The following is a 25,931-nucleotide window of genomic DNA, read 5'->3' as shown; positions in this document are numbered from 1 at the left end:
TCTTATTTCAGGTAACTTCCAGAAAGGTGTATTTATTTATACCCATCTTGCAGACGGAACCTAAGAACCCTGCTCACTCCTCTTCCCTGTTTGTTCATTAGTGCTTAATGTGTTTAAGCATCCTTTATTACCTTTTAGGTAATTGCTTAGATTTAACGTAACCACATTACATTCTACTACCTCTACAAATACGTGAATGTTCAGGGTTACCCAAACATAACTACTCTTACTCCTTGAGGTAGATATATGACTGGTACCATGGGAGACCTTATGGTACCAGAGAGCTTCTTTCAGACTCACCTCTACTTTGGCCCTTTTTTTTCTTTCTTTCAAATAAGTCGTGTGTATGTGTCTTAAATTTAAAAGAGACAGGATCTCAATGTCACGCAGGCTGGGAGTACAGCATTGTAATCATAGCTCATTGCAACCTCAGACTCCTGGGCTCAAGCAACCCTCCTGCCTCAGCCGCCTGAGTACCTGCGACAAGTGTGTGCCACCATGGCTGGCTAATTTTAAAAAATTGATTTAATTTTATTTATTTTATTTTATTTTATTTTATTTTATTTTATTTTGTAGAGATGGGGGTATTTCTTTGTTGTGTAGGCTAGTCTCAAACTTCTGGCTTCAAGCAGTCCTCCCACCTTGGCCTCCCAGAGTGTTAAGATTATAGGCATGAGCCACCACACCCTGTCTACATGGCCCTTATCTGACAAATAGTCCTAAGAGGCATGGGCAGTTTTTAATTTTGCTTCCAGTGTTTCACAATGACACACTAGTTTCTAACCAAGCAGATGTTTGATTGTGGCTATTGGGAAGAATAGTCTTTGCCAGCATTAAGCCCACCTACCCGAACCCACCTACCTGAACCTTTTTTTGTTGACTCTCACTTGTTGTTTGATCCATCTCTTAGAAGTTAATCGGCACCTGTGGAAACTTTACACAAACACTTCTGTATTACGGATGTCTCATCTTTTTGACAGAATAAATTATCACGTAATTTTTAGAACATGTCAGGTAACTTTTACAGCAGATATAGTGATTTTCCTGAATTAAATCTAGCACCATCAGTTCATTCTTGCCCTTCGACTTGACCTGTCTCTTGAACCATTTCTCCCCCGATTTACCTGTTGGACGTACATCTACTTGGGAGGTCACTGTTAAAGCCAGCGTATCATAGCTCGATAACTTCGTTGGAATCTCCCCTTCATTTCTTAAAGATGATATCCTTTTTCTAGTTACCATAGGCCTTACAATTTTTCAGTTATTTTTGACAACTTGCTCTGCTTCCTTTGTTCCATTATTTTGTTGTTTGTTGTTGTTGTTGTTGAGACAATCTAGGGTCTTACTTTGTTGGCCAGGCTGGAGTGCAGTGGCACCATATGGCTCACTGCAGCCTTGACCTCCCGGGCCCAAGCCATCCTCCCATCTTGGCCTCCTGAGTAGCTAGGACCATAGGTGTGCATTGCTATGCCCAGCTTTTTAAATTTTTGTAGACATGAGGTCTCCGCATGTTGCCTGGACTGGTCTTGAACTCCTGGCTCCAGTGATCCTCCTGCCTCAGCCTCCCAAAAGTTGGGATTACAGGTATGAGTCATTGTACCTGGCCAGATAAAATTTTTGAAAAGAAATATAATGTCCTTGCTCTAATACAAAGGAAAAATAAAAAGGAAAATAATAGTATGTATTTCATGCAAATACTCGGGTAGAATTACACTCTTGCAGGAAAATGTTCTACAGATTTACAAATCCCCCAACACTCCTGCTGTACTATGTTGTATTTAATACTTAACTAACTTAACAGCAAGAATGGTCTTCATATTAAATACAGTTCGTCTCTGAAGTTGCAAATTATGAGTAGCTATTTTCATTGTCATATAGTGTGTGCGAATAATATGGCCTGAGTTATAAGACTTAAAAGTTACTGGGGAGACAAAAATATTATGTGTAAAATGGTTAAGACACTTTATTGTTGCATGTTTAGCTTTCCTTTTATGGTTCTTAGTTAATAATGTACCATATTTTACTGACTTTTTTTTTCCCTTTTTTGAGACGGAATCTTGCACTGTCGCCCAGGCTGGAGTGCAGTGGTGCAGTCTCGGCTCACCACAACCTCCGCCTCCCGGGTTTGAGTGATTCTTGTGCCTCAGCCTCCTGAGTAGCTGGAACTTACAGGTGTGCCCCACCACACCCAGCTAAGTTTTGTATTTTTAATAGAGCTGGGGTTTTGCTCTGTTGGCCAGGCTGGTCTCAAACTCTTGACCTCAGGTGATCCACCCACCTTGGCCTCCCAAAGTGCTGGGATTACAGGCGTGAGCCACCCCACCTGGCCTTGACTTCTTAATTTCAGAGTTTTAATATTCTGAGCAATCTTGTTCATTTATGTGACTTCATGTCATTTTAACAGTTCAAATGGATGAGTTGTGTTTGCACAACTTTAGAGAAATTGTCACAAAGGAACCAGGTCGATTAGATATTTTGTGAAGTTCAGATTGTTGCCTAGTGGTGACAAGAATTATTTGTTTTTGTTTTGTGTTTTTGAGACAGAGTCTTGCTCTGTTGCCCAGGTTGGAGTGCCGTGGTGCGATCTCCGCTCACTGAAACCTCCACATCTCATGTTCAAGTGATTGTCCTGCTTCAGCCTCCTGAATAGCTGGGATCACAGGCGCATGCCACCACGCCCATCTAATTTTTGTATTTTTAGTAGAGACGGGGTTTTGCCTTGTTCACCAGGCTGATCTCTTAACTCCTGACCCCAAGTGATCGGCTTGCCTTGGCCTCCCAAAGTGCTGGGATTACAGGTGCGAGCTACCGTGCCTGGCTCAATTCTTTGTTTTTCTACCATATTCTTCTTACCCTTTTTCTTAAAAGGACAGATCCCTTGATAGAAGCCAATTATGTGTACAAAAGACCTTAAACTAAGTTCAAACCTAGAGTGTCTGTGATCTTTTTAGTTTTGTAAAGTACCTGTTCCTGTAGTGGCAATGATTTACCCAAGAAGCCATCAGAAATGATGCTTGTTTGACTGAGGAAAAACTTAAATAAGCCTATCTGTGGGTTTTGGAAAGCTCTGTTCTGTACAGTTCTGCAATTTCTGAAGGCATGCTAAGGCTTGACTGGGTTGGTTCTGTGCAATTAAACATTCTAAAATCTGTGGTTGACTAAATACTCCATGTTGCACCAATTTAAGAATCTTATTGTCATAGCATTATGACTGGTAGAGAAAGGTCTTGGGAGATCGAAGTGGCTTAACTTGATTCCTAGGATATTTGTCATTATAAAATTACTGGTTTTTCTTTTGCAGACTTCCTTGTGAAACCTTCTAGTAGAAAAAGTTCTTGGGACAAACTTCATTTGGTAAGTTTGTTTCTCCCCTCCTGCCACCGCCCCGCCCTGCCCCGCCCGCCCCGCCCCGCCCGCAATACTCTCTCTGTGCTGTTTCGAAGCAAGGAAAAATTAATTTACAGGTTGATTTTTGAGGATCTGTTTGTCAATGTTAATGATTATTTAGATGAGTTTTTCTGTGTTCACTTTAATGTCCTTACATGTGATGGTTTTTTTTCACTAGGACTCATACCAGGTCACTTTTTTTATATATAATTGCACTGTAATAGTGTACTGGAAAACTTGTATTTAAGTTGAGATTTTATGAGTTGCAGCACTAATCATTTGTCTAAAATAAATAGTTATCAATCTCCAGTTTTTGTTATTTATTTTATTTATTTTTATCTTTTTTTTTTTTTTTTTTTTTGAGGCAGTCTTGCTGTGTTTCCCAGGCTGAAGTACAGTTAGGTGATTATAACTCACTGCAGCCCTGAACTCCTGGGCTACAGCAGTCCTCCTGCCTCAGCCTCCCAGTTGCTGGGACTACAGGTGTGTGCCATCACGCCTGGCTAGTTTGGAAACTTTTTTTTGTAGAGACAGGAACTTGTTCTGTTGCCCAGGTTTTAAATTCAAACTTGCTTCTTGTTTTGAGTTTTCTTAAATTGGTATATATCTATATGAAAAATAAAGCCTCTTATTACTAGAGTTAGTTCAGCAGCTCCCCTTTGTCTTCTTTTGCTTTCCAAGGTTTCAGTTATCCAACGTCCAAAAGTACTAAAATATCGAGAGAGAGAGCAAGAAAGAGACACCACACATTCATATAACTTTCATTACAGTGTATTGTTGCTTGTTCTATGTTATTAGTTGTTAATCTCTCACTGTTTCTAATTTATAAATAAAACTTTATCATAGGTACATATGTAGAGGAAAAACTATATATATAGTTTTCAGTACTACTTGTAATTTCAGGGATCCACAGGGGGTCTTGGAACATATTCCCTGAGGATAAGGCAGGGGATTACTGTAGTGCAAATGTGAATTTTAATGAGAAAAACAAGTTCTGAAAAATTTTGCGAGTTCTTTCTCCAGTATGGCTGCCAAACCTTGTCCCTTTTCATAGACCTTTGTGTGTCTCTTACTATGTAAATCTTTTACTGCCTCTTGTTTCTGCTACCTGTTTAATTTAGGGAACTATAGTACAGTTTTATTAGAAGACAAGTTATTGCCTTGGTTTTAAGTTCCTAAATCCAGATCATTTCCTTGTTCAGGAACTGTTGCCTTGCCAGTGCCTCTAGAACAAGGATCAAACTCCTTAGCATAACATTTCAGGTTCTTTACAGGTGGGCTTCAAACAGCTTCTCACCTGTTTTCACTGTGTACCAAGTTCATCTCTTGTAGCCACACTGACTTACCTTCTGTCTCTCAGATACTCTCCAATGTGCTTTTTTGTCTTACTCTGCCGCCATGCCATTCCTGTTCCCCTAGTCTCAGTAACTCAAAATTTGGCTGGTTCAGTTATTAAAAGCTTGAGTCTTCCAGAAAGTCTTCCCTAAGTGTCCAGCTCAGAATCTTTCTCTGCTTTTTGCATTACTATGGAATTAAATTTCTGTATCTTTTGACATACTCTGTCTTATTAGTTATATTTGTCTGTCATCCCCACAGGATTGGGAATGCCCTTGAAGGCAAGAACTATGTTCATATTTGAACTGTCAGTTCACGGAAACACTCCTAGAGTCCTGGGATACCAGTGCCTTCTCAGTATAAATTCTTCTTGACTAGGGTTTTTGTTTTGATAAGAATAAGGGAGGAGAATAGATTGTTTTTAGTAGAGATTGGTCAGCATAATCTTGTTGATTTAGGTTACTGTTTTTTCCCCACTTTTCTGTATGGTGAAGGATCATAGGGTATATGTAATCTGTGCCCTTGTAGTCCAAATTGCTCAGTATTTTACTTGAGGTATTCTTTTTTGCAAGTATAAGTTTTAGTTTTTGAGTAAGGAATTGAGTAATTTCTCTTTAACAGGTGCCTGAAAGATGAGATTCCACGTTCAATAGGAAGATTAAATGTTGCTTTCTTTCTGTAAAGATATCTGAGAAGTCATATCATGGGGCGGTACTGATGATGGAGCTGAGAGAAGCATGCAGATTCCAGTTGTCAAATTCTCATATATTAAGAAAAGAAAGATTATTTCACCTTGAGGCTTGGAGGAATCTTAATCTTCATTTAGCCAGGGGGGTGGGGGAGTGTTGCAGATTAGATCTGTAGAGAAGGAAATGTCATCCTTCTTAATTAATTAATTTGTTTATTTTGAGACAGAGTCTTGTTCTGTCACCCAGACTGGAGTGTGGTGGTGCGATCTTGGCTCACTGCAACCTCCACCTGCTGGGTTCAAGCAATTCTCCTGCCTCAGCCTCCTGAGTAGCTGGGACTACAGGCATGCTCTACCACTCCTGGCTAATTTTTGTGTTTTTAGTAGAGATGGGGTTTCACCATGTTGGCCAGGCTGGTCTCGAACTCCTGATCTCCAGTGATCCACCTGCCTCAGACTCCCAAAGTGCTGGGATTACAGGCGTGTGCCACTGTGCCGACCAGAAATGTAATAACATAGTACTTGGCTCAGTAGCATTTGTTATTTGTATTGCCATAATGTAAATTTGTAAAAGTGTTATTTTTTTTTTTGACACAGGGTCTGACTCTCTTGCCCATGTTGGAATGCAGTGGTGTGATCATGGGTCACTGTAGCCTTGATCTCCTGGGCTCAAGTGATCCTCCCACCTCAGCCTCCTGAGTAAGTGGGACTACGTGCATGTCCCACCTTGCTGGGCTAATTTGTTTTTATTTTTATTTTTGTGAAGATGGGGGTCTCATTATGTTGCTCAGGCTGGTCTTGAACTCCTGGGCTCAAGTGATCCTCCCACCTCAGCCTCCCATAGTGTTGGTCTTACAGGCGTAAGCCACTGCCCCAGCCACATTCTTACCTGAAGAAGCAAGATCTAGGTTTGAAGACAAAGATGTGAATGTATTTAATTTTGATGCCAGGAAACATACTGTTTAATTAATATGTGCCCCAGATTAAAGGAGACTAAAGAGATATAAAAATAGCTTCAATATATGATCCCAGACTAGATCCTTTACCAAAGGGGGGAATATTGCTGTGAAGGATAAAGGATATGATTGGATTCATTGACAAAATTGGAATAGATATGGTAGGTTATTATAGCAGTGTTAAATGTTCTGAAATTGAAACTAGAACTGTGGTTATATAAGAGATTATCTTTCTTAGGAAATACATACTGAAATAGTAAGAGTTAGAGATATTTGTATGCAAACCTCTTTTAAATGGTTCAAAAACAGTGTGCACGTGCATATGTGTGAACAAAAAGAAGACAGTGTTGGAAACTGTCCTATCCAAATTATCTGTAATGAAACATTTAATGAAGTACAGTCTTTATATAACTCTGTGTTGTCATATATATGAATACATGTACATACTAACTTAAAAAGTGCTTATTACATGCCAGTAACTATTCTAAGCATGTTATATGCATTAATATCTTAATTCTCACAACTCTTTGATGCAATGATTATTCTCCTTATTTTCTCGATGAAGAAACTGAGGCTCAGAGGGGTAGTATGATTTGCTGTCAAGGTCATAGTTAGTATAGGCAGCCCTGAGAGTCATTGCTTTACATTCCTGATTGTTTTTCTTGAGGTTATTGCCTTAACACTCTGAGTTTAAATGAAAACCTTTCATTAAAACTTACTTTGAGTTTTGGGTTTTCTGTTTAAAAGCTTTTTTGTAGAAAAATTTGTTATCCTAATTGCAAATGTTTTAAAAATTTAAAAACTGAAAGTCGCTGCTCCCACTCTCGTCCCTAGAGGGGTAAATTGTTAACAACCATTATATGATTTTTTTGTATGTGTATAAACATACTTCGGAATTAATACAGACAATGCTTAGGCATATTTTTATTTTAACTTCTAAAATTACAGAACACTGAAAACTTATGGCAAGTTGATAAATATGTGTTGGTGTTTTTTTTTAAAAATAGAAAAGTATGTATGTACAGTCTTTGGCAATAATCCCTCTGCAGCCCCTCCCCCAAATTTATATGCTTTTACCTAGTATATTTTTAAGAATAAATAGGGCTACAGAAATAGTGACTTGTGCATACATATGGATAAGGGTGGTTATGGTGGCTTTTTTGGTGGTAATAGAAAAATGGAAACAACCTGAATGTTTCACTAATTGATGGATGGTTAAGTTATGATACACTGGGGTATAATGGAATACCAAACTGCCATATGTATATACTGATATAGGAGGGATTTGTTATATTAATTGAAGAATATGTACTGAAGAAACTACAGTATGGCTTCCCCACCCCACCCATTTTGGGGGGTAGATAATGTGTGTCTTTGTACACTCATTTGCCACATAATGTTTTGGTTAGCAACAGACCCAAGATACAGTGGTAGAGATTAAAATGGAGTTGAAAAATAACTGTCACCTAGTGGAGTTGTAGTTGTCATAATGTCTTAGTACAATTACTTTATTTTCTTTATAAATTTAGTGTAGCCTAGTTGTACAGTGTTTATAAAGTCTATAGCAGCATACAGTAATGTCCTAGGCCTTCACACATTCACTCACCACTCACTGACATACCCAGAGCAACTGCCAGTCCTACAAGCACCATTCATGGTAAGCGTTGTCCTATACATGTGTACCATTTTAATCTTTTGTATCATTTTTATTGTATCTTCTCTGTTTATGTATGTTTAGATATACAGATAGGGAGCACTGTGTTACAGTTGCCTATAGTATTCAGTACAGTAACATGCTGTGCAGGTTTGTAGCCTAGGAACAACAGGCTATACCATATAGCCTAGGTGTGTAGTAGACTGTCCCATCTAGGTTTGTATAAATACCTCTGTGATGTTTGCACAACAGCTAAATCTACTAATGATGCATTTCTCAGAACATGTCTCCATCTTAGTTAAGCGAAGCTTGACTGTATGTGCATAGAGAACTGTCTGGAGATACTTATGAAATAGTTAACAGTTGCTTTACTTACATTTAGAGGAACTAAAGGGCAGTAAGGAGTGAAAAGCAAACTTCTGCTTACCAGTCTTTTTTTTTTTTTTTTTAAATAAGTTTAACTCAGATATGTTAATATAAAATTCACATACTATACAGTTCACCCATTTAAAGTGTACGGTTCATTGGCTCAGTATATTCACGAAGTTGTGTAGCCATCACCACAGTCCATTTTAGGACCTTTTTCAGGCCAGGTGTGGTGGCTGATGACTGTAATTCCAGCATTTTGGGAGGCCGAGGCAAGAGGATTGTTTGAGGCTGGGAGTTCGGGACCAGCCTGGACAACATGGTGTGAGACCCCCCCATTTCCCCGACAAAAATAAAAGTAAATTAGCCGGGTGTGGTGGCTTGCACCTGTGGTCCTGGCTACTCTGGAGGCTGAGGCAGGAAGATCGCTGGAGCCCAGGAGTTCGAGGCTGCTGTGAACCGTGATCCTGTGATTACAGCACTGCAACTCTAGTCTGGGCAACAGAGCAAGACCTTGTCTCCAAAACAAAACAAAACTTCATATTCCATAGCTGTTAATCTCTCTCCCCTCAGTCTCCCCCAGCTCCTGGCCCCCACTAATCCACTTTCTAAGATTTTCCTGTTCTGGACATTTCATATAAATGATATCATACAATATGTGGTCTTTTGTGACTGGCTTTATCATTTAACATAATGTTTTCAAGGTTCATCCACGTTGAAGCATGTATCAGTACTTCATTCCTTTCTCTTTTTTTCTCTCTTTTTTTTTTTTTTTTTTTTTTTTGAGACAGGGTATCGCTCTGTTGCCTAGGCTTCTGTTGTCCAGTGGCATGAAGATCTGGGCTTACTGAAACCTCGGCACTGCATCCTGGGCTCAAGTGATCCTCACACTTCAGCCTCCTGAGTGGCTGGGACTACAGGCACATGCCAGCACGTCCAGCTAGTTTTTGTATTTTTTATCTTTTTAAATTTTATTATTATTTTATAGAGTCGGGGTTTTGCCATGTTGCCTGGGCTGGTCCCGAACTCCTGGCCTCGAGTGATCCACCTGCCTGGACCTCCCAAAGTGCTGGCATTACAGGCGTGAGCCACTATTTACGATACCTGGCTCAATTTTTGTGTTTTTTGTAGAGATGGGGTTTCACTATATTGCCCAGGCTGGTCTCAAACACCTGGGTAAAAGTAGTGTGCTGACTACATCTTTTCAAAGTGTTGGGATTATAGGCATAAGCCAGTGTGTCTGGCCACTTAATTCCTTTTTTTTTTTTTTGAGACGGAGTCTCGCTCTGTCGCCAGGCTGGAGTGTGCAGTGGTGCGATTTCGGCTCACTACAGCCTCTGCCTCCTGGGTTCAAGTGATTCTCCTGCCTCAGCCTCCCGAGTAGCTGGGACTATAGGCGTGCACCACCACGCCCAGCTAAGTTTTGTACTTTTAGTAGAGATGGGGTTTTGCCATGTTGGCCAGGATGGTCTCGATCTCTTGACCTCATGATCCACCCTCTTCAGCCTCCCAAAATGCTGGGGTTACAGGTGTGAGCCACCACGCCCAGCCCACTTAATTCTCCTCTATGGCCAAATAATTTTCCGTTGTTTAGATATGCCACATTTTGTTTATTCATCAATCTGTCGATGGACATTTGGTTTCAGTGAGCCAAGATCTTCATGCCACTGCACACCAGCAACCTGGGTGACAAAGAGTGAGATCCTGTCTCAAAAAAGAAAAAGAGGAAGTGAAGTACTAATACTTCAAAATAGCCCATCCCACCTTTGGGCTATTTTGAATAAATCTACTATAAACATGTATTTACAAGATTTTACATGGACGTATGTTTTCGTTTTCTTGGATATATACCTAGAAGTAAAATTGTTGAGTCAAATGGTAACTCTGTGTTTAATTGAGCAACTCTCAGGCTATTTTTCAAAGAGGCTGCACTGTTTTACATTCTCACCAGCAGTGTATGATATTACTTGTTTACTTTTTACACCTGTATCTTAAAAATTCACTGAGCGCATGCATTATTAGTATAACTAAAAAGTTTAAGTATTACACTGCTTATCAGACTAAACAGTAATGACTCAATTTCTTCCTTTTGTGCTGTTGGTATAGCTACCACTGTGGGGTTCACATTTTGCAAGTCAGGTGCTATAATGAACCCTGAATATTTCCTAAGGGTTGGTCACATCTGCTATTTGTAGTGTTTTTTTGTTTGTTGTTTTACATAATACCCAGACTGGTCTAATGCTCTTTCTAGTTTTAAAAGGAACCTTTAGCAAGTACTTGATTCTGAGTGGTTGCACAGTTTCCTGTGATCTTGGCTTTTTCTTATGGATTTGAAATTCCTATAGCAATTTTAACTTTTCTCAGATACTTAAAGCACTTCCTCTTACTTTCAGCTATGTTAACTATTTTCTTATCTCCTCTGGACTGTAAATTCTTTAATCTCCCTTTGCTGCCACATCCAGGCCTCTACCTAAACCTATACACCAGGATATATTTCACATACTTAGGCTTTTATCTGTACTGCCTCCGTTCTAAATCAAGCCACTAGTCTCTTACTGTAATTGTCTCCTAGTTCTCTTCTTCATTCTTTTTCTCTTTTAATCCATTCACCCCACATCAACCAGGGTGATCTTAAAATCAAATCATGTCACTCTGCTATTTAAAACCTGTCAGTGGCTCCCTGTCGTATTTGGACTGTATTTTAAACTTACTATTCACGTGATCTTTTCCTTGTACATTTCTCCAGCTTCAAGTTGTGCCACTCTTCTTTCTGATTCAGTACAGTTTAGCTACAATGGTTTCCTCCTCTTAGTTCTTCAAAATTATCAAGGTCTTTCCTGTCTGAGGAACACATGCAGTTCTGTATGTTAGAAACTGGCCTTGCCCCACAGAGTAGTCTATTCTGATCACTTTACCTAAAGTAGGTCTTTGGTACCCCCAATCCCCAGTCCCTGTCTCAGCATCCCGTTTGTTTACTTTATCACATTTAGCACAATTTGTAATTATTACCATCTTTTTCTGTCTTCTGCAGTGGTATATAAGTCGAATTAATGCAGAGCTAACACCGTGTCATACTGTGTAACACATAGTAGATTATTGGTAAATTTTGACTGACTGAAGGGCAGAACATCATTTTACAGTCTATTTGTTATAGAAATGGAAGGCCTTATTTCTGGGTGAAGACTTTGTTTAAATTGAGACTTTTAATGCCAAATGGCAAATCTCTGTCTTGGTATTTCTGTACTCATTAAAAAATTAGAGTAGGCCAGGTGTGGTGGCTCACGCCCTTTCGGAGGCCAATGCAGGCAGATCACTTGAGGCCAGAAATTCAAGACCAGCCTGGCCAACATGGAGAAACCGTGTCTCTACTAAAAATACAAAAATTAGCCAGGCATGGTGGCACATGCGTGTAATCCCAGCTACTTGAGAGGCTGAGACACCAGAATCACTTGAACTCGGGAGGCAGAGGTTGCAGTGAGCTGAGATCGCACCACTGCACTCCAGCCTGAGTGATAGACGAGACTCTGTCTCAAAAACAAAGCGAAACAAATTAGATTCGACTGGGAAGGTAGCTTGTGTGTGTGTGTGTGTGTGTGTGTGTGTGTGTGTGTATGTATATATATAATGTGACTGCAGATTGAGAGTTTATTTTGTAATTGGAATTTGATTTCTAGTTCAGTGTCACTGCAGATGAATACATTTTAGTTGGGACATCTGGGATACTTGTGAGTTTTTCTCTGAAAAACTGAAGGACATAGCAGTGCATATTGATAGGCTTACTGTATAAACAATGGTTTTATGACAGCTTAAACTCTGACTCGTTAATTCTTCAATAACTGGAGGTTTTGAGATAGAAGAATTGCCATTATGGTTAAAAAAAAAAACTTCATTATGTGAAAATTTCAAATATATTAAAGTAGAGAAAATCGTTTAATAAATCTCCATTAACTTATCTCACTGGTCTTTGAAAGTTACCAAGTCATGACCCATCTTATTTCAGAGGTACTCCTACTCATTCTGCCTACTCCTTGGTATATAACTTTATGTATTTTATAATTATTTTAAAAAACCCATCACCACACACAAAAACCTATAACCACACTAACATTGTCAATCATATAGAAAATTAATAATTCCTTAATATCATCAGATATTTAGTATGTGGTCAGATTTCCCTAATAGATGGCTCAACTTATACTTTGAATAAGGATCCAAATAAGATCTATATATTGCAGTTGGTTGACATGGTCACTTAAGTCTCTTTTAATTCTGTAGGTTTCCCTTCTATGTCGATCTTTTGTTTTGCTATTTACTTAAAGAATAGGGGTTATTTTCCTGTAGTTTTCCATAGACTAGATTATTATTTGCATTTTATATTTCATTAGCAGTTGTAAAATAATACTACCAAATTCTGTCGTCTTTGTATATTAGGTAGAATTCTTCCCTCATCAACTACTTGATTCTATACTAGCTCATTTTGTGTAAGAAAGGCAGGATAAATACTTGATTCTTTTCCCTTACTTGCTGGTTTTCAAAAATAAAAGGTTAGTTCCTTAACATCTTCCACTGGTGACTTGTAGGGGAGTGTGTGTGTGTCTGTGTGTGTGTTTGTGAGAGAGAATATTTCTTCATGAACTCATATTTAAACAAACCCAATCCATTGCATTTAACCATTTTTGCTCAAATTGTTTCCTTTTTAGCTAGTGAGTCTCTTCAAATTGACTCCCAATTATTTTTGACTTACCCTCAGTAGTCTTTTATATGTTTCTTACTTTCCGGTTTAATATGATGTTTCAGAATCAAATTGTACATTTTCTGTTCTAGACCTGGAATTGGCTATGTTTTTTTTCAGATGCCCCATCTCCTTTTGAAGTGGGAATTAGTCTTTAGGGACCATAGTCTAGGGGCTTAGAATGCTCATTGCTGCTGGGTTGATACTGTAACTTTTTTGCAGCAGGTTTTATTTTATTTTATTTTATGAAGAGTTTGATTATATTGTTACTCTTCACCTTGGGGGGTGTGTGTGTGTGTGCGCGCGCGTGCGTGGGCGTGCACAGATGCACATGTTTTTTAGAGACATGGTCTTGCTCTGTCACTCAGGCTGGAATGCAGTAGCATAATCATAGCTCACTGCAGCCTTGAACTCCTGGGCTCAAGGGATCCTTCCACATCAGCCTCCCAGGTAGCTAGGACTACAGGTGTGTACAACCATCTAATTTTTTTAAAAAATTTTTTCAGTAGAGACAGCCTTGCTATGTTGCCCAGACTGGCCTTGAACTCTTGGGCTCAAGCTATCTTCCTGTCCTGGCCTCCCAAAGTGCTAGGATTATGAGTGAGCCACTGCACATGGCCTCTGTAGTTTTTTTTTTTTTTGGAACTGTAAGTCACATCACATAAAATCCACCCTTTTAAAGTATACAATTCAGTGGTTTTTAGTATAGTCATAATGTTGTAGAACCATTACCATTACCTAATTCCAAACATTTCATCATCCTACAAAGGTACCTTGTACCCATTAGCAGCCACTCCCTATTCTTCCCTCAACCTAGCTCCTGGCAACCACTAATCTGCTTTCTGTCTCTGTGGATTTACCTTTTCTGGACATCTCATAAAAATGGAATCAAACAATATATGGCCTTTTGTACCCCAGGTTCTTTCACTTATCATAATGTTTTCATCCATGTTGTGTCATATATCAGTATTTTATTCCATTTTATTGCTGGCTAACTCCGTTGTGTATACATTTTGTGTGTGTGTGTGTGTGTGTATTTTTTGTTTATCCATTCACATTGTGTTTGTCCATTCATTGATTGATGCATATTTGGATTGTTTGCACTTTTGGCCATCATGAATAATGCTGTTGTGAACATTTGTGTACAAGTATTTATGTGGACATACATTTTTAGTTCTCTTAGGTATATACCCAGGAGTGGAACTGATGGGACATACGATGACTCTGCAACTTTTTTGGGAACTGCCAAACTTTTCCTCAGAGGTTGTACCACTTTACATTCCTGCCAGCAGCGTATGGGGGTTTCACCTTCACATTCCACCTACATCTGACAGTAGTATCTTCCTCACTGGAGTTATATTTTGTTATTTAATAGTTTTGCAAAATGCATTAAATTTACTTCCATTTAAATTATTTAAGGTACAGCAGTTTGAGTGTATCTATGATGCTATCTTTAGAAATTTTATTCTAAAACACAAATACCTTTTATAAAATTTTAGGACAGTTTTTTAAAAATAATTCAGTGTGTTTCTTTTTTGAAAAAGTTCTTTATAACAGTATCCAGTTCTTTTAATAAGGTCATACCCTCAAATTTTGCCTTTGCCCTTCTCCTTTTTAATTAACTCCAACAGGTGCCTTTTTGCACATCTTTACCTATCTAAAATAGCACTCTGTTACGCCATCACCAAACCCTGCTTTATTTTCTTTCCAGCAGTTGCCTACTGCCTAACATTAGTTATCTGTTTCTAATGAGAAAGACCAAAAATAAAATTAAGTTCCATGAATTTTTGTTCACAATGGTCTCCCCAAAGTCTACAACAGTGCATGGAGTGTAGTAAATATTGAATAATACTGAATAAATATTTATTGAAAAGAATTAATAAATAAGATGATTTTGCATTAGTTTCAGTTCTTGAGCTAGGCCAAATCACAAAAGTTAGGCTTGGTTTGAAGAGGGGTAAGAATGATGACTCCAACTTGGTTTGTTACTGAACCATAAGATTCTTCCTATTCCTTCCAGCTTCTAAAAAATGGCATACCCAAAACCCCTGTCCTTAGTCATCTTTACCCTCTCCATTTATACTTGCTCCTGCGTTTGGCTTTAATGCCATTCACACATTGATGTCTCCCATTTATGTTTATATCTCTAGACTCTATCTTCTTGATCTCCAGTCTGGTTTAACTAGCACTTTACTTGGCATCTTTGTTTAGATATCTGATAGGTTCTCAAACACAATGTGTCTAAAATGGAAACTTTTAATTTCTTGTTCCTTGTCCGTGGAGCTGTCTCTGCATGGCATGAGAAGAATCAATTTTTCTCACAATGCCCTTCATCAATAAATAGAAAATCCTTGCTTCTGGTTGCTGACACGAAAAGCTTGACTTCTCTTTTTCTGTCCTATTTAATTCATCAACTCAAATCCTGTGGGCAGTATTTTCAAAGTATATCCAGAATCAGTGACATCTCACCACTTCTATCTCTACTACCTTTTCATTGCTATATTTTCTCTTGCTGGGATTGATGCCTTCTAATTGGTCTTCCTTTGCCCCTTACCCCCAGTAGCCTTGACTATTCCCTTGCCCAACAGCCAAAATGATTTTTTTGTTTTTGTTTTTTTTTCGAGACAGAGTCTCACACTGTCGCCTGGGCTAGATGTGCAGCGGTGCAATCTCAGCTTACTGCAACCTCCACCTCCCAGGTTCATGTTACTCTCCTGCCTTAGCCTCCTGAGTAGCTGGGACTACAGGCACATACCACCATGCCCTGCTAAGTTTTTGTATTTTTAGTAGAGACAGGGTTTCACTATGTTGGCCAAGCTGGTCTCGAACTCCTGACCTCATGATCTGCCTGCCTTGGCCTCCCAAAGTGCTGAGATTACAGGCATGAGCCACCATGCCCAGCCCAAAATGATTCTTTAAGTCATCTCCTGCCAGTCCTCTGCTCAAAACGCCTCAACACGATTTGGGCCTGCTACTGCTTTGATGTTCTCTGTTCCCTTGCTTACATTGCCCTTGAAAGAGTTTTATGCTGCACATTGAAGCCCAAGCTCCCTGAAATATCCTGTTACAGAAGCTTAGCAAACTAGAAATGTTGGTTTTGCATGAGACTGTTCAAAGAAAAGAGCAACTTACTTACTCTTTGTATAAGCCTATCTTTGGGTTTCTCGTTGGGTATTCTTTACTCCTTTTTTGTTCTTTATAAAACCAGGTAAAGATATTAGTACAGATTATAAGTTTTTAGAAGAACGTAGAATATTTGGGTAATAAGGCAAATTTATTTTTCCTATTTTGCTCATAAGTCAGTTTGGTTTCCTCAGATAAGGGATCCATTTTGAATTTAGAGATAACCGCAAAAACATCCTAAAATACTACAAGAATAATGATTTTGCATTTGCAGGTTGACTTTATTTTTTTGAGACAAGGTTTTGCTCTGTTGCCCAGGCTAGAGTGCGGTGGTGTAATCACAGCACACTGCAGCCCTGACCTTCCAGGCTCAGTTAATCTCCCACCTCAGCCTCCTGAGTAGCTGGGACTACAGGCATGTGCTGCCATGACCAGCTTTTAAAAATTTATTTATTTATTTTATTTTATTTTTTAGAGACCGAGTTTCACTCTGTTGCCCAGGCTGGTCTTGAATTCCTGAGCTCAGGCCATCTGCCTCAGCCTTCCAAAGTGCTGGGATTAGAGGCATAAGCCACCTTGCCTGGCCTGCAGGTTGATTTTAATTGTTGCTTTATTCATCAAAGTTTTATGATATTTTTTGTTTTACTATGAACATTAGGAATGTTAGCCTTTGATACTGTTTTTGCAGAAACAGGTTAAGACTAACAGGATTTTTACAAAGGAATTGTCAAATTGGGATTTGACTAGTAGGAATTGGCTGGGTGATAATCAACTTTTTCTTGGCTGACTCTGATCAGCTTCTTAGACCTGCGTGTATATATAATACCTTTATTAGGATATGGCCGATTAGGGGAAAAACTATTGCCAATTTTGCCTTCCCCCTCCCTTTTTTTTTCTTTTTTTCCCCCACCCTCAAAGACCTCACCATAAGGGAAAGAAGAGAGCCTTGTTGGACACTGAAGAAGGGACGGGGATTTCTTCTCCTAATCTGGGCCTCCTGTCATGGTAAGTACAAGCAAATAAGAGTAAAAAAAACAAAACAAACAAAAAAAAAAACCTCTGTCCTGACAATTAAGTGAACACTAATAAATTCATACTTACCCATTTTTGTTTTTGTAAGAAATTATTTCTTTTTCTTTCCCAGATCTCATCTCCTTTCTTTTCTTGTTTACTTAGTGGTAATAATTACAGAATACTCCAATATACAGAGCAGTTTCATTTCTATTAACTTTAATCCTGTGAGCTAGATATTGTCTCTTATTTTTCAGTCAGCAAGCAAATGGAATCAAGACTAAAACATACAGTTCTTGGACTCCAGGTTTTTAATTCCTTTTCTAGGAAGTAGCATGTAGTGAAAACTTTGTATGTGTGTGTGTGTGTTTGTAGACAAATTGTAAGATGGTAATCTGCATATTTTAAAAATGTTTTAAATTGACAAATTATGTATGTATTGTGTAAAACATAATGTTTTGAAATATATATATACCTTGTGGAATGGCAAAATCAAGCTAATTAACGTATGTATTACTTCACATAGCATATATGCTTTATGAATTCATGGAAGCAATTCCCTACCTTCCCTGTTCTGTCTCTTTAAGGCAATATTTTGATCCCATAGTAGGTGGAGCAGCCCTGCACACCCCCTCCTGTATCTTTAACCAGAAAGAGAATTTAATGGACAATTTAATGACTTACGGGCCATTTTGGGGCCCAGCTCAAGCAGAGAAGATGGAACAGCGAGCCAGCCACATTTTCATCAATCCCGAGGAAATGTAAACAGTGCTTCAAGGCTTGAAAAAGAAATGGTCCTCTGTAATATTGTCCTTCTTCTACCTTGTGATGTTTCCTAGATCCAAACTCTGTTTTATGCTGATGCACAGAGAAGGAATTGAAAAGGCTATGTTAATTTCAAGCTTCATTAGGGATGTATGGAAAATGCATTTCAAAATTAAAAAAACAAACTAGTTGTGCAGAAATGTCATATTAAAAGGAAGAGAAAGGTAACTGCCCTTATCTTAAAGGCATGCCAGTTTTTTCTTAGTTTGTGGGCATTACAACTTTATGATTTATCTTATACCTAAACATTGAACTTTTTCTGTTGTTTCTTCATTATACTTTATTGGTTTTCCCACAGAGTTTTCAATGAATTGAAAAAGTGCTTGTTTAGTATTTCAGCCAGTGCTAATGAATAAACAAATGATGGGCTTATGAAAGCAGCTCTGTTCTGTATTGAGGGTTTGTCATTCATTGTGTACCACACAGCTAGTAACAGTGTGGTCCTCTTCCTGGTGCTGCTGGGCTCTCCATGGTGCGTAGCAGAAAGTCTTCCTGGTGTTGTCCCTGGCCTGATGCTGCAGACAATGCTCGGGAGTTGCTTCTGTGTGTACCAGTTGGGGAGTAGCATGGCAATGTATGTATCTTTTGTTTTTGTTTAATTTCTCATAAAGTAATGTTGTAACAAGTTTTTACAAATCCTCATTTATAATTCTACCGTCAGAACCCATGGTTGTATTCCTTTATCTTTTCTCTTGAGACAGAGTTGCTCTGTTGCCCAGGCTGGAGTGCAGTGGTGCAATATCGGCTCACTGCAACCTCGGCCTACTGGGTTCAAGCGATTCTTGTGCCTCGGCCTCTTGAGTAGCTGGAATTTACAGGCGCCTGCCACCATGCTTGGCTAATTTTTGTATTTTCAGTAGAGTTGGGGTTTTGCCATGTTGGCCAGGCTGGTCTCGAACTCCTGACCTCAGGTGATCTGCCCGCCTCAGCCTCCCAAAGTGCTGTGATTACAGGCGTGAGCTACCACGCCCCGTCGATTATATTCCTTTCTAACTAGTTCATGTCTCATATATATGTTTTATATAGTTAGAATGATACAATAATTTTCTATTTTGCTTGTTTCACTTAATGAATTAAACATTCTCCCATGTTGATTCTTTGGATTCCTAATTATTATTTTACTAGCTGTAAAACGTTCTGCAAGTTGTTGGACCATTGATTTTAATTATACTATATTGTAGCATTTAGAGTGTATGTCCTTAATCCTTAGTTTTTGTATAGATAATTCAGAAGCATTGAACATTATTTTTGTTTTTAATGTAAACCCCTGTACTAATTTGAGAGTAACATTTCCCCCTGTCTTTTATACTCTTAAAGGTTCTTAAATGAGATTGGAGTCTTTGAGAGGTTAAGCATTAGCAAAATATATTTTCATGTTTTATTGTGGAAAATCTGAAGCCTATGCAGAAAGAAAAGTACAGTGCACTCATATACACATCATTCAGCTGCAGTAATCATAAATTCATGACTATTCTTGTATTTGACTTCTTTTACCCTTACCCCTTTGGCAGTAATCCCAAGCATTTTATCAAGGGAAATGCATTGTTTGTCTTTTAATACCAGTCTTAAGAATATGACTGGAAATGACAGTAGGACTGGTAATTATTTTCACTTCTATGCTTTGCAAACACGAACACTAGATATAAATTCAGTTAGTAGGATTAATTGGTCATCAGTCTCTCCTTCCCATGTACTGTATTTTTTTGAAATGGAGTTTCGCTCTTGTCCAGGCTGGAATGCAATGGTGTGATCTTGGCTCACTGCAACCTCCCCCGCCTAGTTACAAGCGATTCTCCTGCCTCAGCCTCCTGAGTAGCTGAGATTACAGGCGCCTGCCACCACGCCCAGCTAATTTTTGTATTTTAGTAGAGACGGGGTTTCACCATGTTTGTCAGGCTGGTCTTGAACTCCTGACCTCAGGTGATCCATCTGTCTCAGTCTCCCAAAGTGCTGGCATTGCAGGCGTGAACCACCACACCCGGCCCTTCCCATGTACTTTAAATATTTATCTCTATGGTTGACTTCTGCTCTGAGGCATGTACTTTCCTCTCCTAGCTGCATAATTTAGCCAGTAGCAGAAACTAGTCTGGAACTGTGGTGACTGGCCCTTTTTCAGTATTTTGTGAATGACCCCACTGACTTTATGGAGGTGGATGGAGACTACGAAGTGCCAGATGCCACAATGCCTGGTGTTCCTCAGCAGTACCAGGAAATTAATGACATGGAATACATCTCTAAAGTTACTGCTTATAGCCTAGGATAAATTTGTTTCCAAATCTGTTACCAGGCCAACATTTCCCAGTTTGTCTCCTTCTAACTTCTCACCTTATTAACCATCTCAAGTTTGGCCTTCTTCACCTATGAAACTCACAGAAACTATAATAAATTCAGGCTAATTCAACTGCGAAATTCAACTGTTCAGCCACATGGGATCACCAGTCCCCTAGATTCAGTGAGTCCTAATGTTAATTCCTTTTGGAATAAATGTATTTTTGTGTACAAGGGGAGAAAAGTTCTGAAGTTTTACAGGTAATGTGAACTGAGACAATAGCTTTTAAAAAGAACATTTGTTTGATTTATGAAAAATAGGTATTTCATTCTTGCCTTGCTGGCCTAATTTTCAGTTGTTTTATGTTGAAAATCATCCATTTTCAGTTTTCAGTAGCTATTTTGGTGATATATATTGGTCTGGATTAGCACCCTGGTGAGTGTGCCAGCAAGAGTGAATAGGTAAATGGCTTCTTTTTGTTCTTTACAAGCCTGCTACGTTATTTCAATTCTGTGCTAAAAGTCAGCAGAAAACTAGGTCAGGGAATCACTTAAAGATTAATAATGGGTACCTCTGTAAAATGACCTTACAGAGAATAAAAGTCTAGGTCTTATGAATTTATGTGAGGTAAAAAGCTAGTTAATGTGATGCTGAGAAGATAGGTTAAAAGTATACTTTTATGTAAGATTTTTGCTCCCCTCCATGTTTATATAGCATTTCCTTACTATCCCATACTGGTTTATGAGAAAAATCTCCCTAAATTCAAGATTCTTCACATCTTTAATTTTGTCTCTTTTTTTGGAGACTGTATCTCACTCTGTCACCCAGGCTGGAGACCAGTGGTGCAATCATGGCTCGTCTTTCATAGATAGCACTAGGAGAATGGTTTTAGGAAAAACCTGACTTTTGGACTGAAGCAGCTTTAATTGGTATTTAGTGTTAGAGTATAGTAGACAAGCAGCTCTGATGGTTTCCAGACCTCTTTTTACATTCGTAAATTATTGAGGTACCCCCAGGAGGGTTTGTTTATGTGGGTTATGTCTATTTATACCATATTAGAAAATAAAACTGAGAAATCTTTAAAATGCTCATAAATTCATTTAAAAGTAACAACAAGCCAATTATGGTAGCATAAATAACATTTTTTGATGAAAAATATTTTTTCCTCATCCAAAGATAATTAGTTTTAGCGTTAACATTTTTGCAAATCTCTTTAATATTTGGCTTAATAGATGACAGGTGAATTCTCATATTAACTTCGGCATTTAGTGTGTTACAATGTTTTCTTTGAAATATAGGAAGAAAATGCAGCCTCAGGCAGATACGTAGTTAGAAAAGTAGTTACAAAAGGGAAGAGTATTTTCAGTTTTCCCAGATAATTTATATTTTTCTTTAATACTTGACAAGTGGTGTGTTTTTTTGTTTGTTTTTGACACAAGGTCTTGCTCTGTTGCCCAGGCTTGAGTGTAGTGGCGCAATCACAGCTCACTGTACTCTCTACCTCCTCAGGTGCAGGTGATCCTCCCACCTCAGCCTCTTCAGTATCTGGGACTACAGGCATGTGCCTCTGTGCCCATCTAATTTCTCTGTTTTTTGTAGAGTTGGGGTTTCACCGTGTTGCCCAGGCTGGTCTTGAACTCCTGGGCTCAAGCGATCTGCCCACTGTAGCCCCGCAAAGTGCTGAGATTACAGGTATAAGCCACGGTGCCTGGCCAGTGGTGGTTTTTTAAAGGTTAGTTGCAGTATAGAATCTGAAACCATATCGGTGAACTTTTTGTATTATATTACATTAAAACCGTTGGTCTGTCTTGCACTTCGAGTGAATCTTTATTCACGTATGATTTTTGTAACATCATGCATTGGTCATTAGGAAAATAATGGGTTCATTCATTGAGGCAGATCTTCAAAAGTTGACATATTTTATTATAGTGTGTATGTTTTTTTAAAATCACACTTGGTAATACCTCCACTTTAAAGATAAAAGTCCTAAGTACTGGGAAGCTATAAAGTTCATGGAGATGAGAGGTTTTCCAAAATCTAATTTTTGCACAAAAGCTTAATTATTGGCAACTAATACTATCTTTTGTTGTTACTGTTTTTTTCCTAATACTATCTTTTGGAAAAAAGGCCTGCCAGATGTCCAAGTCTGTATTACATAGTTTTTCCATCAGTTGTTCTTCCAATTAAGAATGATATTCAGTGAAAAAAATGGCTAATTCATCTCTTAATTGAAGCATTTGCACAAGTGCTTTACCTCTTGACACCATAATACTGCACCGTGCATCAGAGGTGTTTTACTTGTATTTCCTCTGTAAAAAAGACTTCTACTTAATGGTCAGGATTTAATAAATAGAATTTATAATATTTCCTTGTTTTATCAAGGTCATTCTTATGAAATTGGTACCACTGCCTCAGTTGTGCTAAGGTACCAGCAGTTTTACCTACCAGTTATTTTTTGTACTATTAGTATAGATGTCAATACGGTGAAGAAAGGCAATAATATCATATTATTGGGAAGGTTTTGATCTCGCAGGGCCCTTGTAAGCATCTCAGAGTCTGTGGACTTCATTTTGAGAATTTTGCTAGTGTAGAGTATTACCATTTTATGATTATGGTTGCTGTTAGTAAAACCTTAAGTGTTGTTTATAGATAAGAGGAAAAACTTTTTGGGGGAGGATTTATAAAATTATTGGAATTGTGTTAAGTAGTATATACAGAAGCAGCCAGTAACCACTGGTTATAATTCTTAATGCTGTCAGTTGAACATGATGTGGCTTTTGCTCTTTTAAAAATTGCTGTGTGGGGCTGGGTTTGATGGCTCACACCTGTAATCCCAGCACTTTGGGAGGCTAAGGTGGGAGGATCACTTGAGCCCAGGAGTTTGAGACCAACCTGGGCAATATAACGAGACCTTTTCTCTACTGAAAATAAAATTAGTCTGGCATGGTGGTGGGTGCTTGTGGTCCCAGATACCTGAGAGGCTGAGGCTGGAGGATCACTTGAGCCCAGGAGTTGGAGGTTACAGTTAGCTGTGATTGTGCTACTGCACTCCAACACGAGTGACAGAGCAAAACCCTGACTTTAAAAAAAAAAATTGCTGTGTAAACAGATTCTATTATAATTTAGTCAGGCTTTCTAATAGATGACATTTTTCTCATGTCTTCCTATACCATAAAAATTCGTAATGCAAAAGATTACTTTTTAATACAAATTATAATTCAATTCACATGCATCTAGATGAGAATTTATTGCTGCTTCTTTTGAAATTGTCTTATCAGAAATACATTTTGTAATATAAGGCAGAATAAATGAAGGATAGTCTTTCAAATATTTTCAACTTGGGAAATTCAGTTCTTAAGCTTACTTTTTCTTAGAAATTGTTTTCAAGCTTTCTATTATGAAAATTTCACATATAACCAGAGTAGACACAATGATAGAGATAATGAACTCTCACCCAGTTTTATGAATTATTAATTCATAGGTAGTCCTGTTTCACTTACGTCCCACTTCTTCCTTACTCCCGCCCCAATTATTTTGAAGCAAATTTCAAATGTCACCTTTCATTTTTAAATATTTCAGTATGTATCTCTCAAATAATTTAAGATTGTAACTTAAAGAGAAAAAAGCATTATATCTTGGTTTCTCTTAAAAGTATTGTGGGGCTGGGCACAGTGGCTCAGGTCTGTTATCCCAGCACTTTGGGAGGCTGAGGCAGCTATATCACCTGAGGCCAGGAGTTGGAGACTAGCCTGACTAACATGGCAAAACCCCGTCTCTACAAAAAATAGTAGCCAGGTGTTGTGGGGCACACCTGCAGTCCCAACTACTCAGGAAGCTGAGGCAGGAGAATTGCCTGAACCTGGGAGGCCGAGGTTGCAATGAGCCGAGATTACACCACCACACTACCTGTGCACTACACTACCAGTGCACCACTGCCTGGGTGACAGAGTGAGACTCTGTCTTTAAAAAAAAAAAAAAAGAAGAAGAAGAAATGTATTAACAAACCTGTTAGTGCCTAAAAGAAATATTCTAAACTCTGACATTTTTTTTTTCTTTTTTTGCATTAATATGCTTTCAGACCAGTTGTACCTAATATAATGGATAAAAAACTTTTTAAGATCAGTATTGTTTCCTTGAGCTTTTCTGCCTGTTCACCTTGGTCTTCGTACTTTCATTGTGATTATACTAGCAGACATGGCAGAAAAACCAAATATGGATGATTAGAAGCTTTGAAATTATTTTAAGGTTTTGGACTTTTCCAGGATGAAGAGACTCGGCACAGCCTTGAGTGCATCCAGGCCAATCAGATCTTTCCCAGGAAGCAGCTGATCCGGGAGGATGAGAATCTTCAGGTAATTATAGGCCACTTTTAAATATAAAATATTTATTTAGCATTAACTGTATAGCAGAGTTAATGGATTGAAGTGTAATGTACTAGATAGATAGATAGATAGATAGATAGATAGAAAGAAAGAAATGCAAGCTGGAAAACATCTCATTTTAGCCAGACTTATTTCCTGGGAATCCACTGTTTAAGATGATCTTCTCTGTATCATTCCTTTATTAGTTCAGAATTTGAATAACTAGATATATTTGAATTAGGTGGGTATAAACCCATCCTCTTTAGGTTCCTTGTCTACTTACGTGCTGTGTTTTCAACTTCAGTGGCAGAGGATTTACCATCCATTCAGCCAACTAATGTTTGAAGCCTTTTTTTTTTTTTTAACTGCTTCAGAACTCTAAAGGGTTTCTTTCATCTCGAAGGTTCCCTTCCTTGAACTTCATGGAGAGAGCACAGAGTTTGTGGGCCGTGCCGAGGATGCCATCATTGCCCTTTCCAATTACAGACTTCACATCAAGTTCAAGGAGTCTCTTGTTAATGTAAGTGATTACCAACTGTTCTCCCTCTAAGGTAGATGGAGAAAGGAAGTCAAATTTAATGCTCTCAAAGAGAGGCGAGGCATACAGAATTGGGAGTGAAAGCATTATGTGCTCTGCTTTTCTCACTTAATTTAGCACTCAAGGAACACTAGGTCAGCAAGCAACTCTTATGCTTGATTTAAAATGATGTGTGTAGTTGTCAGCTGAGGTGTCCATTGTTTAGTTAACAGTGAATGATTTGCACTAGGTAATGCTGTATCATTAAGCTTTATAAAGGTGTAAAGGCTGAATAGGCTTTTATTCGTCAATCTTTAGTAGTTACCAACTGCCTCAGTTGAGGTAATTCCCTGGGCCTTAATGTCAAATGATGAGATGTACTTTGAGCTCACTGCAGACTCATTACAGCATGAAGTTACTCTAATGACTCCTTGGTGGTATAAGTGTAGATGTTAAGTATAATGTTTATTTGCATAATGGACTATGTATTACTGAAGAAAAGGAAGGCTCTTGATTCTCAAGAGTACATTTACTTTTTTCAGTTATGAATGTCCTCTCAGTGAACTGGTTCTTTCAGTGCTCTGCTATCATTAGTCTTAAATGAAAGCAACAAAGGCCTGAAAATTACTTACTTACAGCAAATGCCTTCTTCCTTCTTTACTTGCCAGTGTTGTGGCTTTCTACACTCCACTTCCAGCACAGAGAAG

At 38.5% G+C, this 25,931-nt stretch overlaps 1 protein-coding gene and 1 long non-coding RNA gene across 18 annotated transcripts in view; one reads left to right on the top strand and one right to left on the bottom strand.

The window, feature by feature from the left end:
• Nucleotides 1-25,931, top strand: part of MTMR3 (myotubularin related protein 3) — a 147,198-nt gene that overhangs the window by 70,555 nt on the left and 50,712 nt on the right. For 6 of the 14 annotated variants that reach the window (XM_021921447.2, XM_021921446.2, XM_003905408.4 and 3 more), the window contains exons 2-5: nucleotides 3,302-3,354; nucleotides 17,160-17,246; nucleotides 24,609-24,698; nucleotides 25,111-25,227. In XM_021921447.2, coding sequence (XP_021777139.1) covers nucleotides 17,244-17,246; nucleotides 24,609-24,698; nucleotides 25,111-25,227 — 210 coding nt within the window. In that variant the 5' untranslated portion in view covers nucleotides 3,302-3,354; nucleotides 17,160-17,243. Of the gene's footprint in view, nucleotides 1-3,301; nucleotides 3,355-17,159; nucleotides 17,247-18,084; nucleotides 18,652-24,591; nucleotides 24,699-25,110; nucleotides 25,228-25,931 lie in introns of those variants that run through there. The other 8 variants (XM_017945221.2, XM_017945219.2, XM_017945222.3 and 5 more) reach the window with 3 other exon arrangements.
• On the bottom strand, nucleotides 860-25,931 carry LOC108580711. 4 transcript variants are annotated; one of them, XR_004178920.1, is made up of 4 exons: nucleotides 25,861-25,931; nucleotides 17,937-18,110; nucleotides 11,098-11,227; nucleotides 860-933 (listed from the first exon to the last, which is right to left on the bottom strand). It is a non-coding gene; the product is annotated as an uncharacterized LOC108580711 (long non-coding RNA). The 4 variants fall into 4 exon arrangements; XR_004178919.1 differs by lacking the exon at nucleotides 860-933 and adding an exon at nucleotides 3,854-3,994; XR_001892208.3 differs by lacking the exon at nucleotides 860-933 and adding an exon at nucleotides 4,011-4,095.

Source organism: Papio anubis, chromosome 16 (genome assembly GCF_008728515.1).
Source record: "Papio anubis isolate 15944 chromosome 16, Panubis1.0, whole genome shotgun sequence".
Classification (NCBI taxonomy): Eukaryota; Metazoa; Chordata; class Mammalia; order Primates; family Cercopithecidae; genus Papio; species Papio anubis.
This window is presented reverse-complemented; position numbering and strand designations above follow the sequence as displayed.